At 37.3% G+C, this 17,894-nt stretch overlaps 3 protein-coding genes and 1 long non-coding RNA gene across 4 annotated transcripts in view; all 4 read left to right on the forward strand.

Annotated features, from left to right (window-relative positions):
- On the forward strand, positions 1-990 carry LOC136236758 (uncharacterized). Its single transcript, XM_066027000.1, has one exon. It carries the CDS (start codon positions 1-3, stop codon positions 988-990), a length of 990 nt encoding a protein of 329 aa, XP_065883072.1.
- Positions 991-3,021: 2,031 nt separating this feature from the next.
- The window catches only part of LOC136268141 (glutathione S-transferase theta-3-like), a 34,734-nt gene continuing 19,861 nt past the window's right edge, over positions 3,022-17,894 (forward strand). The window contains exon 1 of the mRNA XM_066063387.1: positions 3,022-3,302. Within this exon, the coding sequence (XP_065919459.1) occupies positions 3,044-3,302 (259 nt within the window). The 5' untranslated portion in view covers positions 3,022-3,043. The remainder of the gene's footprint in view (positions 3,303-17,894) is intronic.
- LOC136268704 (glutathione S-transferase theta-3-like) lies at positions 3,632-10,406 on the forward strand. Its single transcript, XM_066064147.1, has 4 exons — positions 3,632-3,754; positions 5,784-5,875; positions 5,945-6,095; positions 9,913-10,406. Exons 1-4 carry the CDS (start codon positions 3,632-3,634, stop codon positions 10,234-10,236), a joined length of 690 nt encoding a protein of 229 aa, XP_065920219.1. The 3' UTR covers positions 10,237-10,406.
- LOC136236914 (uncharacterized) lies at positions 12,497-15,426 on the forward strand. Its single transcript, XR_010692233.1, has 3 exons — positions 12,497-14,555; positions 14,974-15,038; positions 15,098-15,426. It is a non-coding gene; the product is annotated as an uncharacterized lncRNA (long non-coding RNA).

A 17,894-nucleotide genomic window follows, 5' to 3' on the forward strand; every position in this document is an offset into this window, starting at 1 on the left:
ATGTCCCATAATGAATCATCTCAAACACCGCAAATACTATTAGCAGGAGATTTCAATCTTCCTAGTATCTCTTGGATAGATGGTACAGGCCAAATCAGCCCTAATCCGACTTATGGTACTGATGTAAACCAGTTACTGTTAGAATCCGTAAACGAGTTTGGGTTAGATCAACTAGTTACTGAACCTACCCATGGAGAAAACATCCTTGATCTAATCTTTTCATCACACCCTGAATCAGTCACTAATTTGGAGATCATTCCTGGTATCTCAGATCATGGAGCTGTGTACTGTGAACTAATGCTAAACAACAAACAAGAATCTGACGATATTGTGCACCCAATATTTCTTTATGACAGGGGTAACATGACTCAACTCAGATCTGATATTTCAACCTTTCAGGCTGAATTTCTTTCCTCTGACCCCTACTCTAATAGTGTTCAAGAAAACTGGGACAAATTCAAGCAGGCCATTAATAATGCAATAACTACTAATATACCTCAAACAATGTCTAAACCTAATAAAGAATTACCATGGATAACTAGTAACATCAAGAAACAAATGAAACAACGTAAAAAATTATACAATAAGGCAAGACGTTTACAAACAGAAGAAGCATGGCATAACTATCGCAGCATAAAGAACAGCATAATTAATCTTATCCGTGAAGCTCATAGCAAGTATCAAAACAAGATGTTCTCTAATAATGGTGGTGTTAATTATAAGAAATTCTGGAGGTATGTCAAAACCATTCGTAAAGATACTCATGGAATTGCACCTCTTAAAGTGAAGGGTTCACTTGTGTACCATTCTAAAGACCAGGCTGAGATTCTCAACAAACAATTTCAATCTGTTTTTACTAAAGAAGACCTATCTTATATTCCTGAAAGCCCTGAACTTCCCATAACACCATTGCTCAATATACCAATCTCAGTTGATGGAGTTAAAAAGTTACTTTTCTACCCTGGACTCCTCCAAATCGTGTGGCCCTGATAACATACCAGCTCGCATTCTTAAGCACTGTTGTGATGAAATAGCTCCAATCTTGACAGTAATATTCACTCAGTCCTTGAACTCTGGCAACCTACCAGAAGATTGGCTTACAGCCAATGTCACACCAACATTCAAAAAGGGAGATAGAGCCAATCCCAGTAACTATCGACCTATCTCCTTAACTTCCATATGTAGTAAACTGTTAGAACACATCCTCTACCACAGCATAATGGATCACTTGACTGCTTACCAAATACTTTGTGATAAACAGTACGGCTTCAGACCCAATCACTCTTGCGAGACCCAATTACTTAATATTGTAGAAGAAATCCAGCTATCACTGGATCATCACCATGCAGTTGACCTAGTGTTCATCGATTTCCGTAAAGCATTTGATACTGTACCACACCAACGCCTAATGAAGAAACTACACCATTATGGAATTCAAGGTAACATCTATAATTGGATATTCAGCTGGCTAACAAGGAGAACGCAAAGGGTAGTCATCAAGGGTCACAGTTCAACATCTATTCATGTTGATTCAGGAGTTCCACAGGGTACAGTCTTAGGCCCACTAATGTTTTTATTATACATCAATGACATTACTACTAACATCACATCCAGTGTCAGACTATTTGCAGATGACTGTGTACTACACCGTGTCATTCACTCAGAACAAGATCATCATCTTTTACAACAGGACTTAAACTACATCATCCAATGGACTAAGCGATGGCAGATGAGCCTAAATACCAACAAATGTGCTATACTCACCTGTTCTAGATCTACCTCACCACCTGAGTTCCAGTATTACATAGACAATGAAGCACTTACTCGTACAAATCAGCATCTATATCTCGGAGTCCTATTCCACTCATCAATGTCATTCTCTCCACACATTAGCAACATCACTAGTAATGCAATAAAGTCACTAAACTTTGTGAGATGTAACTTAAACAATTGTGATGAATCAGTTAAATCCGCTGCCTACCTGGGACTAATTCGACCAAAACTAGAGTATGCATCCTCAGTCTGGGATCCTCACTTATCTAAAGATATCCAAGCCATTGAGAGGGTGCAGAGAATTGCTGCCAGATGGGTAAAATCTAACTACAACTGGGAAAACAGTGTGACCAGCATGCTTTCAGAGTTGCAATGGCCCGCATTGAACATTAGAAGACAAATTTCAAGGCTCTCTATCTTATACCAAGGACTACACAATTCAGTTTCACTAGAAATACCTACCTATATTACAGCCACCACCACCACACCCTTCACTAGATTTCAACATTATTTTCACTTCAATATACCTACTGCTAGAACTAATTTTTATCATAATAGTTACTTTCTAAAATCCTTTCGTGATTGGAACTTACTACCCATTTCTGCTATCGAAGCTGCTACTCTAGATAATTTTACTAATAAACTACGTAAGTTATTAATTGTATAACTATATTATCGTAACTTTTCTTTTTTTTCTTTTCTATTGTAATATATGCACTATAACTCACTGATTGATTGTAACTGTATGCTGTAACTTATTATTTATGAATAGTAATTGTAATCAACACATGCACTGTTTATTATTAGTAACTGTAACATACACAATGTAGCATACATACTTTAACTTATTGATTGTAACGTGTTCTGTGATTTACATCCTAGGCAAACCAGCTGTGCTGCCTGCCTAGTAATTAATAATAAAGAAAAAATAAAGAGTGTGCTAAAATTCCATTGGGAGATTTACGGAGATTTTATTGTGCAAAATTTACAGACTTCCGGAATCGCTACTCCACATCCAAAATTACAATCAACATCAATCAATTATGCAATTTATTTCATGACCTTAATAGTAATTAGATTTTCTTTAATTGTCTGGAACAAGTAAGTACCCTGGGCAACAATCAAGGTACTTGCTTGATTGGCGGCGCCGTCAAACAATCTGTCAGACGGCGCCACCAGACTAATTACCCACTCAAATGGGGACTAATCCCAGGGAGCTGCAGCTCCAGTAAACTTAAAACAATAAGTTATTTGCACAGAGTGATTGCGCATGGTTACTTTTTGCACTGCATTGCTTCATGGATCATCAGACAACTGGGTGGAGATACATATCGCGCATGCGCAACTAAAGGTTAAATACCTCAGTCAGACTTCAGTATTCAGTAAAGGTCATACGGTACCTGAAGGCCTCAAGATTCCGGAACTACGTGTCTTCTACGATCTACTCTCCCAGCCATGTAGGGCTGTTGTCTTATTTCTTGAAATGAATAAGATTCCTTATGAGTCTGTGCTGATCAGTTTACGTGAAGGTACGTGATGTTGATGTTGTGAAGTAATGGTACCTTGGGTAGCATTCGATAGGTTCACTGAGTTTTGCAACACCATTACACAGTGGTGCTAGTCCAAGTGTATATCCGTCACATGCAGGACTAGTCTCGCGTGGCCAGACCGCTTTTTTCCGTGTATTGGGTGGGGGGAAAAGGGTCTGGTGCAACTCCAATAGCTGTTTACTTCTGAGCCGTCCCAGACACTGGGGACGCTAATTGAATAACATTGGCCGCAAAGGAGGCGCCATGACGTCGGTGAAACAATGAAATATTCATAACACTCCTGCTCCGGTTGTGAGTCTTGTTACACGATGAGGATGAACTTTCAAGATGCTTTAAAAGAGATATCGGAGCAAATTAAGATTCATTTAAAGGATAAACGGATCGAAGCCATCTCGAGTTTACTTACTGACGTCATTGACGCCTCCTTTGCGGTCAATGTTATTCAAACAGCTATTGGGAGTTGCACCAGACCCTTTTCCCCCCACCCAATACACGGAAAAAAGCGGTCTGGCCATGCGAGACTAATGCAGGACATGTCCCAGGCAGCGTTGCATTGTAACTCAGGGTACAAACCCGTGACAAAATATAAGTTAGTGAGAAGGGTCCAAATGAGAATGAAACCGTGTGGTAGTCTAGCTATGTTGTCTGAGACATCTGTGATGCATAGATGTGATGCACTCAGTCTCTGATGCTTGAATTCGTGTAGGGATAGTCACATGCTCTAGGGCGTGTCTCATTATTTTTATTATTAAGTACACCGGAAGTAACTCGTACTCTTGCAGTTCTGCAGCACGCACAAAACTGTTCAAGAAGTCATAAGGCCAATCTGATATTTATTACTTTTCCAATTTACTTGCTTATACCCAAGAGGTCATGCAGTCACTTGATGATGGCCATCAAATTTCATATTTCAGTGGTGAAATTTTGGCAGGAACTTTTTGCTCTGCTCTGTGTCATGAAGCCATAAAAGATGTGTTGTTCATCATGTGGTGATAGCTATACTACGTTCAGTGCATGGCGTAGCAATACTGGGGCCTGTGCCCCACTGTCAGTTTTCCAGGCCCCATTGTCAGTAAATGTTGTAACTCACATGATCCGACGTGACAATTAATTTCTCACAACGCTATATCATAACTTTTTATATGACTGCTGCATGTACGATTTCCTAGTTATTCACCATAAATAACGTAAATAGGCAAACTTAATATATTCCATTGAATGCCCACTATCACATGATAGCAAGTTTAAAAGTAAGTATAAGTGGGCATCACGATTAAGTCAAGGTGATAACACACTACTCTATACTCTATAACTGAGGTGTTGAGTGAGACGTTCATCTTGATATAGAAGACTGATTTGCAAGTGTTAAGGTAATATTCCTTTTAATGCCTGCTGCAAAAAAGATTGTGAATAGTGATGATGCTATTGGTATGAATAAAACGATGCTAGTGATCGGACATCAGTTAATGATACTAAGGAGATTGTTGATATTTCAAAATTTCGAGGTGTAGTGTACACATTCCTTTTAATTCCCACTATGGTTTAGCGGATCGTCAATAGCGCAGAGCTGATAATGTTCTTTCACTGGCAGCATTTTGGGTGGCGCACGTCATTTTAGTGAGAAATCCTATAATTATACTTGTTAGTGTTTAAGCCCATGTGCTGTTTTTCTTGAGGTTTCATTCTTCATCCAAATTTTCTACCATCATCTCAATTTTCTACCATCATCTCATTGGTGATCATTTTAGCTGTAGTTCAGTCAGACTGAAAAATTGCAACTGTTTATACTAAAGCAAATGAGATCAAACCAGGGCTATAGTAGCACATGTCAATTTGGTTTGGTATATACACAGTAAAAACAAACTAGTGAACGTCACTAATAATGGCTGCCACAATGCTCACTATTTTTGTGTAGTGACGTTCACTACTAAGTTTGTAGTGAACGTCACTACATTGACCACCAAGTAGTGACGTTCACTACAAAAAGTAGTGAGTATTGTGGCAGAGCAATTCACTACTAATTTTTTACAGTGTATGGTTTGTTTTATAGTTGTTTGTACTAGTCTAGTTCAGTTTACACTTGTTGAAAACAGAAGTATACTAGTTCAGTGGCGATTCTAAACCTGACCCACAGGAGGGGCCAAGTAGGGAACAGTATGGCTATTAATTGTTTTATGGCTGTAACATAAGGTAGAATTTCAGGGGGGTCTGGGGATGCAATCCCCAGGATTTTGCAATTTGAAGGCTTGAAAATAGTCTAATATTTATTCTAAAAACATGAAAAAATGCTAAAAATAACAATGCCAATCTATACTGCAACTTTTCCCCAAGATTTAAAAAAAGTTTTTTTCAGCAGGGGGGCCATGAATTGCCTATGTGCTAGTTGATGTGTAGTACCTAGTGTAAGTTTCTCAGTAGTTGTCTGATTATACATTCACCAATTTTCTTTTCAAACTACAGGTGAACAAAAAAAAACATGAAGGTCTAGGAAAAGTCAATCCTTTCAGAACTGTCCCTGCAATGGATGATAATGGATTGTGCTTGTGTGAAAGGTAAGTAGTTATAGCATATGACACATTCTGGAAATTTGTAGATAATATGTTTATGTATTCCTCATCTAGTGGAGCTATTCTAAGGTACCTTGCAGCAAAGTACAAAGTTCCTGACCACTGGTATCCCAGCAAACTAGAGGATCGTGCCAGAGTAGATGAATGTCTTGACTGGAGTGACTCAAACATCAGGGCTGGAGCTGGTGGTTACTTTGTGAATAAGGTATATTATCAAACAGTATAGTAGTACTGTTTAAGTATAGGAAAGTGATGTATGCCGCCTAAAATTCCACCTTTAAAAATCATCATAGAGACATCTTACATGTCACTTTTATGGAATAATATTAGGCCATCTAGCATCAATCAAATACAGCATTGAAAACAAGAAAACATTTACAGGCAGCCGGATATGGAATTTTAAAAAAATTGCTGAAATTTAAATTTTCGTCTGCCTGCCAGCTTGCCGCTTGCCTCACCACAGTTGCAAGGCTGGAGGCCAAATGAAACAGTGCACAGCCACCATTTTATGCCACGATAACAAACTCACCAGTGACATGTGCCTTTTGGGGTTCCGACAAGTGTGTGCCACTGCGTCTTGTCTTTCCTTTTATCTTCGATCAGGCTGGTCTTCATTCTTCTTCATACAATGAAACCATATTAAGGCATCAATTTTCCCTATCAGTGCTTTCCTTGAGCAGCATTTTTAGATGCTGCAAACTGATTTAAGTGCTTACACTTGATAGATACCTGTAACTTCACGATAGGTTCAAGACCACGCTTATTGATGTAATCTTGGTTGATTGATAGCGATTGAGTACCGAGACCACACCCCTTAACAATCTATTTACTAAATCATGATCACACACCCCGTTATTATTGTATTTATAAGCTAGCATAGTGGACAAATGAAATAGTGACAAACCCGTAGTAGGTGAAAGGCTGACTCAAGATACTCTAATCTGCACAAAAACAGCCAAGCTGTGAAAAATGGTGCGGCCTTAAAATGCCTGGGTTTAAAAAGTTGTGAAATCAAAAGTAGCGGCCAAGAAATGACTGCAGTGGTGTAAATGCTAATAAACTTTTAACAATGCATACAGCATACATTACATATAGTTTTCTATTGTGCATATATTATCATGATAATATCAATTATCGTCATAAATATTTTCATGATATGTATCATGATGCATTTTTTCAGTATCACCCAACCCTAATGTGATGTGATATTAAGTATGGTATGTACACAATAGTAGGGATCATGAAAAGTATTGGCCAAAGACAAGATTTGTATTCCCTTTACAATGACTTGGTATTAGGGTACACAATCAAGCTAATGTGTACTTTGTGCTTTCAGATTGACCCGAAACACTATCAGCGAGTTCTAATTTTTTTATTTAACCAAATTCTATAGTGATTTCTGACTACTTCATCACTAGTGAACTTAAAGTGCAAATGTAATCCAAACTATAAATCTAGAAAAATGGGCTGCATTGATTGGCGGGATGTTAGCTATATCCAACCAAATGGTTGCTAGTTATGACTCCACTTTCATTTATGTTTTCATTCATGAGCAGGGTGAAGCAATCAAGTCTCATGGATGTTTTTGACTCTGAGGATAATTGCCTGGTTGCACACACTTACCTCTGCCCAGTTTTTGGTACCATTTCTCTTGCTCAATACTTGTTTATAACTTATGCTGCTAACCTAAAATCACAGTATATATATATATCAATGATCTACCAGTAAAATGTGTGGCTCATGATACAGTCTATATTAAAGGATATGGTCTATATTAAAGCTGTTGAACAAAGTGATGCATGTACATTATTTTTAAACTGAAGGCCTGCTGTGGGTACGTACCTGGTTTACTGAAATTGTTTTCGTAAAAGCGTGTGTGTTTGTCCATATGCACCCACGTGAGCAAACTCATTAAATGGTAAAAGCAGCTTGCATGTAAGAAGTAAAAATGAAATGAAGTTGTATCACAGGTAAACTTTGCTCTGAGGTGGTTTCTTTCTGGAAGTCTGAAATACGGATGTGGCAACTCTCCTCAGGCTTTGTGAATTACCTGGTTTTACAGTGTTTAACAACTGAAAACAATGGTGCAAGCCTCGTAGACTACTAGGAATAACCTGTCCCTTCTATTTGAAAAGGGTGTGTCCTTATGTATGCAAAAGAAAATGAAGAGCAGCTTGAGGTTTTGCCGAGAGAATTTTGTGGGAAAAACAGGATAGTCAAACTATAAAACAGTTTAAAAGATACTTCTGTGTGTATTATGTTGTTAAAAGCGGTTTGTTCAACAAGCACTTCCTTAGCAGTGCATGGCAATGTAATTGAAGAATTACGGATATTTCATGAATTATGAAATCCAAAGTTACAATAGATTATATGCATTATTGCAAAACCAAAAAACCTATTGGCTAAAATAATAACATAGTAATATAGGCCTGACCAGAAGTTTACTCTTCATTGCCGCAAGGACTTACAACAAGCTAACTGTGTTGGAGACATATGTTTGTAAAGACTTCATCGTGTTGGAGTTGGAGACATATGTTTCTAAGGACTTCATTATGTTGGAGTTTAGTATGTAACTATGTCACAAATCAAGCACAAAACATTTTGTTGGTGTCATCCTTAGATAAAATAAATTTGATATTAAAGGTTGCCAGGTAATGTGAGTAGCAGAATCAACTTGATGTTTGTGATAAACAGTTTCATGGTTTGTGATAAACCTGATCTCATCCTGTTTAAAATAATATTAGCATGTGGTTAGACTGTTGACAAACCAATTCAGGTGGTAAATTTATATTTGTGGTAAATTTATATTTGTGGTTTCTTTTACATTGGACAACTGTTTGCAATTTTATCCATATCTGCAATTATGTTATAATGCAAAAATGGTGAAAAGAGTGGGGGTACTTTGTATACAGAGCCATTGGAAGGGATAAACATTTTGAGCTGTTCCCCATGAAGAAAGCAGGCGGTAAGACTTGTTAGCTATATTCCTATGTAGGGACATGCATCATTGCACTTCTTGAAAAGTACAAAACCAGCCTAGCAATTTTCGAAAAGCACAAAAATGCATGCCCCTACATAGGGAGATTATTATAAATAAGTCTCACCAGAGTTTTCTTCACGGGGAATATCTCGAAACGTTATCGCTTCCAATGGCACTCTTAGTCAGGTTCACTATGTCAAAAAATATACTTTCGTTCAAAGTTTATGGGGATTAGCAAACCTATACATTTTTGGAAACTTAGAGCATGAGGAATCTGAAAATCAATGTTTACATTTGCACAGATTCCTGCAAGGTCAGCATTTTTTAAATTTCAAAGTGACAGCTAATAAAATAAGAAAATTCTGGAATATTCCTCAATTTTTTGCTAAAAATTATTCCTGAGTTATCGCAGCATAATGGATGCTCTTCTATTCTGTTTGTAAAAATTTCTTGATTAACTATCACCTCTAATGAATAGGGATGTGAATATGTCACCAGAGAATCCGTTGAGTTCATTAATGAACTTTAATGTTAAATTAAAATTGATATACCAGGAATTTTTACTTTATAAGCTACCGTTTTGAACAAGATGTGTGACTGCAAACAATAATGAACCATTTCTTCATGTGGGTGCCAAACAAATTGTTCGGATAAATGAAGTCCATAAATTATTACATGATAACAAGTTGATGTTATGCTACTTCTAAAAACCTGGTGCCATGCAGCTAACTAACTTATCTGGAATTAACCAACTACGTATACACCTTATCTACAATTACGTCATAACGTAAAAATGGCAAAAAGAGTGGGGGTACTTTGTACAGATAGTCAGGTTCACTATGTACTTTTGTTCAAATTTTATGGGGATTAGCAAACCTATACATTTTTGGAAAGCTTAGAGCATGAGGAATCTGAAAATCAATGTTTACATTTGCACAGATTTCTGCAAGGTCAGCATTTTTAAATTTCTAGGGATGTATATATATATACTACTGGTAATGCAGTTTGGTTATTGAGCTGTGTACAACTATTATTTATGTAGTTTATTGGACCAAAGATATTTGGTACGCCAGAGGATCCTGCCAAGGTTGAAGAGAGTAAGGGAAAACTTGACAAAGCCATTGGCAGCCTTGAGAGCCACTTTTTGAGCAAAGGAAAGTTTATCAATGGAGATAATATTTCTATTGCTGACCTGAAGCCATTTTGTGAGATAACACAACTGTGGGTGGCCGGAGTTAAGCCTTATGAGGCTGGTTCTAAGGTTGATGTATGGATCAACAACTGCATTGAGAAATTCGGGCCAGCTTATGATGTAGCATATAAAGCGAATAAAGAAATGATTGAAAAGGGTGTGTTGAAATCTTAACACCACAAACTGATGTTGTTGATCGTTTGTGTGATTACTTTTTAAATGATTTAGACTGTTTTAGGCTATATATTTTGTTAAACTTTAACAACTGGGTAGGTCAATGATTGCTTTTATTGTAAATGGTTTTAAGTTAAATGTTGTGGTTTGCCATTAATGGACCACCTATATATGATCAATATAAAATAATATTACTTAGTTAGGTACACGTTTAATACATAGTAGAAGTGGCCTCGAAACTAACTATGTCATATTAAAGAACTACAAGTAATAAAAGATAGTACACATGCATGCTCTCTGGTTTGGTAAATAGAGATACATTGGTGATTCAATCCTGTTTGAAATTAAAGGAGCATCATCCAAGTATATTGTTTCACTGCTTGAGTGTTCTTGAGTCACATATACTTTGCAATTAACCAACACAGCACATTTCAACCACATTACAAGACTGTAGCAAGCTACTTAGTTACGTACGTGTAGTTATAAATAAGGAGGATATAATTGGTGGAGAGCAGCTATTGTCAGCAGGTAGTGACCTTTTTCATTTTTTGTTGGTCTTTAACCTAAGGCAGTGGTTACTGAACCGAAAGTTGGTTCTAATGCCGGGGCTATTGAACCGACAGTCACGTGAAACCCACCGAATTGACTTATACAGGCTATGAGAAAGCCAGATAATTCCAAACAGCAAATCAAACAGTATAGAATGGATGATTACTGAATATGGTCTACTTTAATAATCACATGATACGTGCACTTTATCACTCCGTGAATTTGATTGTGGGAGGCTCCTCCACTCGTGCATCAGGAAATCCATTTTAGACTCCAGGACATGCTAAGTAGAAGGGTAGTGGAAAGCCTTTTGAAATATTCCTGTATTCATGGAGCAGGACTGGAAGACAGTTGTTAAAGAGCCAGTCAACAGCTGGCCTAGCTCAACAGAACGTAAGTGTTTTGTGTACTGAGACATGTATGGTGAGGTCACTTATGTTGCAGTATTTTAGTGGCCAGGGGTGAAAATTGTACGGTGTGCATGGTACTGGTTTCGATTGGTATGAATGTGGTACCACATGTTTGCAGTGGCGTAACCCCACATCAGCAATTGTCCATCACCAATTCAATCATTGTTTGCCCTTCCGTTACAAACTCATCATGTAGCTATCTAATGCATAATAGTAATAATTATCTAACTTTAGTCACGCACGTTAATCATTATTCTATAAATAGCTTACTCAAGTGATAGTACATTTTCAAAATTTTGTCTGAGACCAGTGACCATCTGAGACTGTCAATCAATGATGCTGAAGACAGCACTATGTGGTGACAGAATGTCAATGTTGAGAGTTTAATGTAAGAGCTATGCTTAGTTTAATCATTCTTAGTGGACGTATGCTGGGTGTGCTTGTGGCGCCAAAGGAACCAGACATTTATCTACATCTATTTATTGTACTTTAACAGTTTTACCAGTGTTATAAAATTGAAGGAAGCAAGTTCTGGCTCACTAGAGGAGGATAGGGGATAGAGTTAAGGCTGAAGTGTAGATGAAATCAGTCTGGCCAGGAGTGCAGCAGAGGATGTGTCTATTAATGTAAGTAGCTACTGCTTCATACATCGGTAATTCTACTACAATTATACAGTTCTACTTGATTGTGGACAAATGTGTTGGAATACAGTTGAGGCATGTGGGATGGAAAGGCTCAATGAATATTACCTGCAGTGATGACATAAGATTATTCATAATAAAGTAGCTACATAGTTATGATTATTATTAGCATAACTGTAACACTGTATCTTTGCTTGCCCATGTTTGGGTCATTAGCCTTTGTGCAATTATTTTGACAATTTTGAGCATTTTGTGGGTGTCTGCCCCCACTTCACCTTCTGGCTGGCTGTGCCACTGTGTGTTTGTATATTTGGTTGAGGTGTTCGACAATGAATTTATTAAATTTATGTCTATGGTATACCTGTACAAATAGAAATCAATTTTCTATCACTTTCCTACTGGGTGCTCAGTCAGTATTGAGAACCAACATTTTAGAAATCACCTATACATCTATAGTGGAGGCAATAGGTGTAGGGACAACCTAACAATGAAACTGACACAGTAGCTTCTTGAAGTGTGTAGGCTAACCAGAACACATGCCATTCTGGGATAGAGTATTGTGATTTTAGAAGCTATAATGGATTCTCTGTGTTGATGTCAATAAAGCAGCTTGCACATGGATTACTTGATGATTAGAAAACAATTGGAGGTCCTCAAGCTAATGAAACTTGGTACAGAATCATATAATATTTGCAATCACAGGAGGTTAGTCACGTGTCATAACCCTATGACATGAAATTACATAACCAAACATTGTTCCTGGTGTTAAACAGCTAGGAATGCAGCACGTTGTACTAAAAAAGCTTGTAAGGGGACTAAGGGCTCTGGAATGCTCTGGTATGTACATATAATTTCTCTTTCAGAATACTAAGAGGTATCAATGTTAATAGAGGTGTGCGATAATCTCAATTATATTAAGATATTGCATATAAGATAGGTTTATTTATCTAAATAGTAAACTTCCTTAAATTACTTGTATACCTAATGGTGTAGACACTTCCTAGGGGCTCCAACTCTCCCACCATTTGGCGTAGTGTTAAAACTAATATAACATATTTTATACTCTTTAAATTGTAATTTGCTCACTTCACTAAGTTTGTCATCACGCACCTCTAATGTTCAGCTGAGATCACGAGATGATTGACACGTTACCAACCTTGTCTAATTTTCATCGCTGTATGTATGCAGTTAAAGCTGTCATCAAATGTTCAAAGTCAACTGAAAGAGGATATATGCTTGCAGTGAAATGCAACATAGAGAAAATATAATGTGCAGTACTTGATTCATTACAACTGCACCTTTTCCATATACTTTGCACATAGTGCTGGAATGCTTTATACATAGCTTGTAATGAATCAGAAAATTAAGAAGGCTTCTCCAGGATTGCAGAACACAGGTTTCAAACTTATTTATATAGGTTGACCAAGATAAGTATATTGATTGTGCTTCTGAAGCATCTGTTCCAGTGGAATTGGTGCATCATGGAAGTGCAAGACACACAAAGTGTCAATGCCGTAAGATGTTAAATTTGTCTGTGAACATTCATATTTGCCTTTCGTGTAAGTAACCAATGTTTGAGGAGACAATGCATATATTTCCAGAGCTCAGGCATACAACTGTACCACAACAAATGTACAATGTATCATCCATGCAGTGATTGACAAAATTATTACTGAACTAAGTAGTGTCATTAAACTAAACTACATTACATTAAAATCATTGCTACTTTCACTAAACACCTCAACCAATATATTTTATGATAATGTGGTGAATAATATACAAGAGAATATGAACATTCCAGGCATTCTCAACTGTATTCAAGTGATTGCAAGAAATATCATTGCACTAACATAATTAAAGCCAGTACTTTGTCAGTCAGCACGGCAGCTATGGATAAGTGTTAAAAGGCATGCTCCATTTCCATAATAAGTCATATACATGAGATACTTAACAATGCATTTTAATGCATAAACTGACTTGTATAATATACCACAATGTAGCATAGCCAAGTCAGTCAAGAGCCACCTCAGCCCACCTGGCCTATTTAAATCATTCAAACACAATAACTTTCAGTAGAGAACCCGAGATCTTAGAGCCTGATGTGGATGAACTCACAACTTGTCTACTATGAATGCGACAGTAGATGATTTCCTGAGCAGTATTACTACATCAGCTTCAAGGTTCAATCATCTTGTATCTTGCAATTATATTCATGGTTGATGTGATTATTGAATAGCTACAAAACCATAATAAACACACATACCTCGATCAAGTTTATCAAGTTTGCTTGATGATACAAATATGGAACAAGGATATTCTTACTTTCCATGAACAGGGTAACACAATGGCATATCACTTATTAATTTGTGTCTTGCTTCACTGTTTACTGAAGCAACTACAATCGCAACATGCATATTATTTTTTTTTGCAGAATGCATTGTTTACCCAACCTAGTTATTGCAAACTAGTCAAGCTTTTGTATAACAGGCTAATAGAGAAAACATTTTAGGTAGTGGATATTGAGTGTCATGAATTTCAGGTCAGTTGACGTACAGAAGAATTGTATTATTGCAATTGTTGTTTTTGTAGTTAATTATCACTGTATACTAGTGATGTGAATTTGCAGGTCAGTCTACTCAGATGTATCAGGCATAGTGTTGATGGGTTCAAACAAATATCCAGCGTAGACTGTAGTGGCATCAAGGGTGTTAATTTCCAGGTCAGTTTACATGTTGTGATGTTAGTGATTTTTTCCTAGTACCCAGATGTTAAGTGTATTGTATTTAATGCCCACCAGTTATGTTTTTAAATTATGGTATATCAGTGTAGACAGTGCAACAGTAAGCCTTCTGTGTTGTAGTAACTATTTGTTTCATAATTATGCTGTTGTCCCGGAATGGCACAATTTTTGGGCAACCAGTGTGAAGTCAAGTGGTACAAACATTGTATTATGACCAAGTTGTGATAGCGTACTTTTGTTTGACTAATGTCCTAATGTTCAGGTTTGACATGCTTACCCAACAGTTATGTTATTCATTCACTTAGCCTGGGACATAATTTTTGTTCATTTTGATTATCCATGCTATTATTGATACAGCCCAGCATATTGATTTTTTGTACATTCTCTTTTAATTCAGTGCCTGCTGGATTGTGTCATCAGATATCAAAACAAGTGTTTTTGGTGTTGCGACCGATGTTCCAGGTCAGTTGCATGAGTGTTTAATTTAAGGTTAACTTCAGTACCTGCTTATTCTTTTACAGGTCTCAGTATCGTCATGCTGACATACAAGAAATCATCACTATTGTTGGAACTGTTTTTAGTCAAGTCTTGATGTGATGTTGATTAACGTTTTTCCACATTGTTGTATGTTTACCATATGGCAAGAAATTTTCATGGCCATCATAAAATTTGAATATTGTGTGAGTTGTGTGGAACAACCCCAACTCATACATGGTCACTGGCAAACCATGAGCCACAACACCACCAACCACATCCGAGCAATCCATTACAAAATTTTGTGCACCATTTGTGTGTGCATAATACTTAATGAAAGCCACAACACAAGCTACATGGTACACACTACATAGAGGTGGTAACCCCTAAAGGCTTGTTACCTTTTGTATTCACCTTACCGGCCTTTGTGGTTAACCTATCAAAAATTACATGTAAATAGAGAATTGAAGAGTATGCTTAAAGCACCTTCACTAGTGATTTTGTTCTTCACACCATAAGACAACTGGCGATTTATAAACGCTCGCATGGGGTGTGGCACTAAATCGAATTTAAAAGATTTCTGTTTAAAACGCCATCCCTAGGGAACTTAAGGTTCAGTACGCTGTCACAACTTGTTTATCAGGCATTAGAGTTTGTGTCCACGTCGTGTCTTTAAAAGTTATTGTAGGAAATAGAGGTTTGATTGAAGAAAATACGCATATAGGCAAACCAGGATTGGATAATGTCAGTGCTAGATGGACTATACAAACACGACTATGTTGACTGGTATAACGTGACAGTAGTTGTAACATAAGGTGGAGAAATAAAGTGAAATACGCCTATTTTTTATTTTGCGATGGTTACTTTTTTATTTTAGCGAGGTCGCAAGACAACTATGATGACGACTCCAAAAGATTTTTTTACACGTAACGCAATACAAATCTATTGAGAGATGTTGCGTAATCTAGGACTAATATTGCAAAACCGGCCCTACACGTAAATAACTCACAGTAGTGGCCGCGCGTCTTTTAATTGGGCGTGCGCTTTGTAGTTTCTTGGCCACGCGACTCACTACCGTGAGTCTTGATATGTATGTACTAGATAAAGCACTGCCGCAAATGCTATACGGGAAATATAGCACGAAAAGAGTGGGCGAGAGACAAATATAGCACGAGGAGAAGTCAAGTGCTATATTTCGTTTCGAGACCACTCTTTGAGTGCTATATGCCCCGTATAGCACTCACGAAAGGCAGTGCTTTATCTGGTACAGAGAACTGTCAACTTGAGGTACACACAAGACACATGAAACAATTAGAAACTCACGGAGGAGTGTTATCATTGATACAATAGGCATTGCACCTGTGTTTTGCCTACGTTGCACTGTGCTGCGCCTTCATTAGTTGTTTTGTGAGTCTAGTCCATCTTCTCATTATTAAAAGTTTTTGATTGTGGTACTTTAATAAGCATATTTCCGTGATATTCCTAGGACTCGTCTGTTTGTGTGAGCAAAACGTACTAAGAATGTTCACTGCTGCTGACCACAAGCAACCATCATCGAAATCTTCAAGTGTGTCTATAAATTAAATCCAGTGGTTTTGCTCTTACTGGTTGGGTTGACTGGTCAGCAGGCACAGGGCGAAGTACATGTGAAAGTGTTTAAGTAAAGTACAAGTACTTTTGAAAGTATTTAAGTACAAGTACAGATTATGCTTACAGTGTTCACAATTGCATTTATGTAGTTTTGGTTGTACCTAATAAAATTGTGAAAATCTGTCATCTGTAAGGTGAAATCTTTCAGGAGTAAATACCTTTCCTGCAATGCTAAAGAGTCTCTCAATAAGCACAGAGGAAGATGGTACTCCTAGGATATTTTTTGCCAACCTTGAAAGCAGAGGATATTTCTTTTGGTTATCTTAATTGCTGGATTTTGGGCCATTGTTACTGCATCAGTTTCAATGTATTCATCCACCTGCTAAGTGAATGTACTTCATTGTTGTTGACTTTCTGTTCAGCACATAATCTTTTTTCTTAGCTGCTATAGCTGCCTGCTTCTTATAGTGATCAACTAAATCTTTCAGGCCAAAAGCAGTACAACTGTTTCTAAGATCAACAGAGAAATGAATCAGAAGATGGGAAACCTTTTAAATCCTGTTATTAGAGCAAATGCAGCAATTGTGACTTAAACCAAAAGCTGACAATGTAAATCCAGGAATGTATTATCTTTGAGCCAAATCCAGCAAATATATATAGCTACAACTTATTTCACTTGTACATATGTAAATGGCTTCATTGTACTTCATGTACTTCAAGGTACTTATAAGTACTTTGAAGTACTTTAAGTACCTTAAGTACATTACTTAGGACTTAAGTATAAGTACAAGTACATTACATTTGTACAAAAAGTATTTAAGTATAAGTACAAGTACTCAAGAAGGTGTACTTAAGTGTCCTTAAGTACAAGTACCAAAGTACTTTGCCCCATGCCTGCTGGTCAGCCAGTGCAGTCAGGCTATCAGCCTATACTGGCTTGGTTGATTGGTTGTACTGGCCAGAATGAGTGATTACTCACTCAAAGTAGGCTACAAAATAGACCTGGCAGTTCTATAACTACCTGATATAGAACTGTGGTCTATTAAAGTGTTCTATAACTGCCAATTATAGAACTTTGCGTGGGCGAGATCAAAGGAAAAAGTGTACTTTAAATTTCATAAAGTACACTCTCAGCCGGCCAACAGTGCTTCATGACCACAAAGAGTGCTTTATTGAACGAATAAAGCACTCTTTGTGGTGCAATAAGGCACTCTTTGCGGGCAATAAAGCACAGTTGCCCACGTGCCTTAATGT

Source organism: Dysidea avara, chromosome 10 (genome assembly GCF_963678975.1).
Source record: "Dysidea avara chromosome 10, odDysAvar1.4, whole genome shotgun sequence".
NCBI lineage: Eukaryota > Metazoa > Porifera > Demospongiae > Dictyoceratida > Dysideidae > Dysidea > Dysidea avara.

Excerpts from the sequence above, each read along its gene's own strand:
- LOC136236758 (XM_066027000.1), top strand. The coding sequence starts at position 1 with ATGTCCCATAATGAATCATCTCAAACACCGCAAATACTATTAGCAGGA.
- LOC136268704 (XM_066064147.1), top strand. The coding sequence starts at position 3,632 with ATGAGGATGAACTTTCAAGATGCTTTAAAAGAGATATCGGAGCAAATT. Across the intron at positions 3,755-5,783 it reads TCATTGACGCCTCCTTTGCG|GTGAACAAAAAAAAACATGA; the intron begins GTCAATGTTATT and ends TTCAAACTACAG. Across the intron at positions 5,876-5,944 it reads GGATTGTGCTTGTGTGAAAG|TGGAGCTATTCTAAGGTACC; the intron begins GTAAGTAGTTAT and ends TTCCTCATCTAG.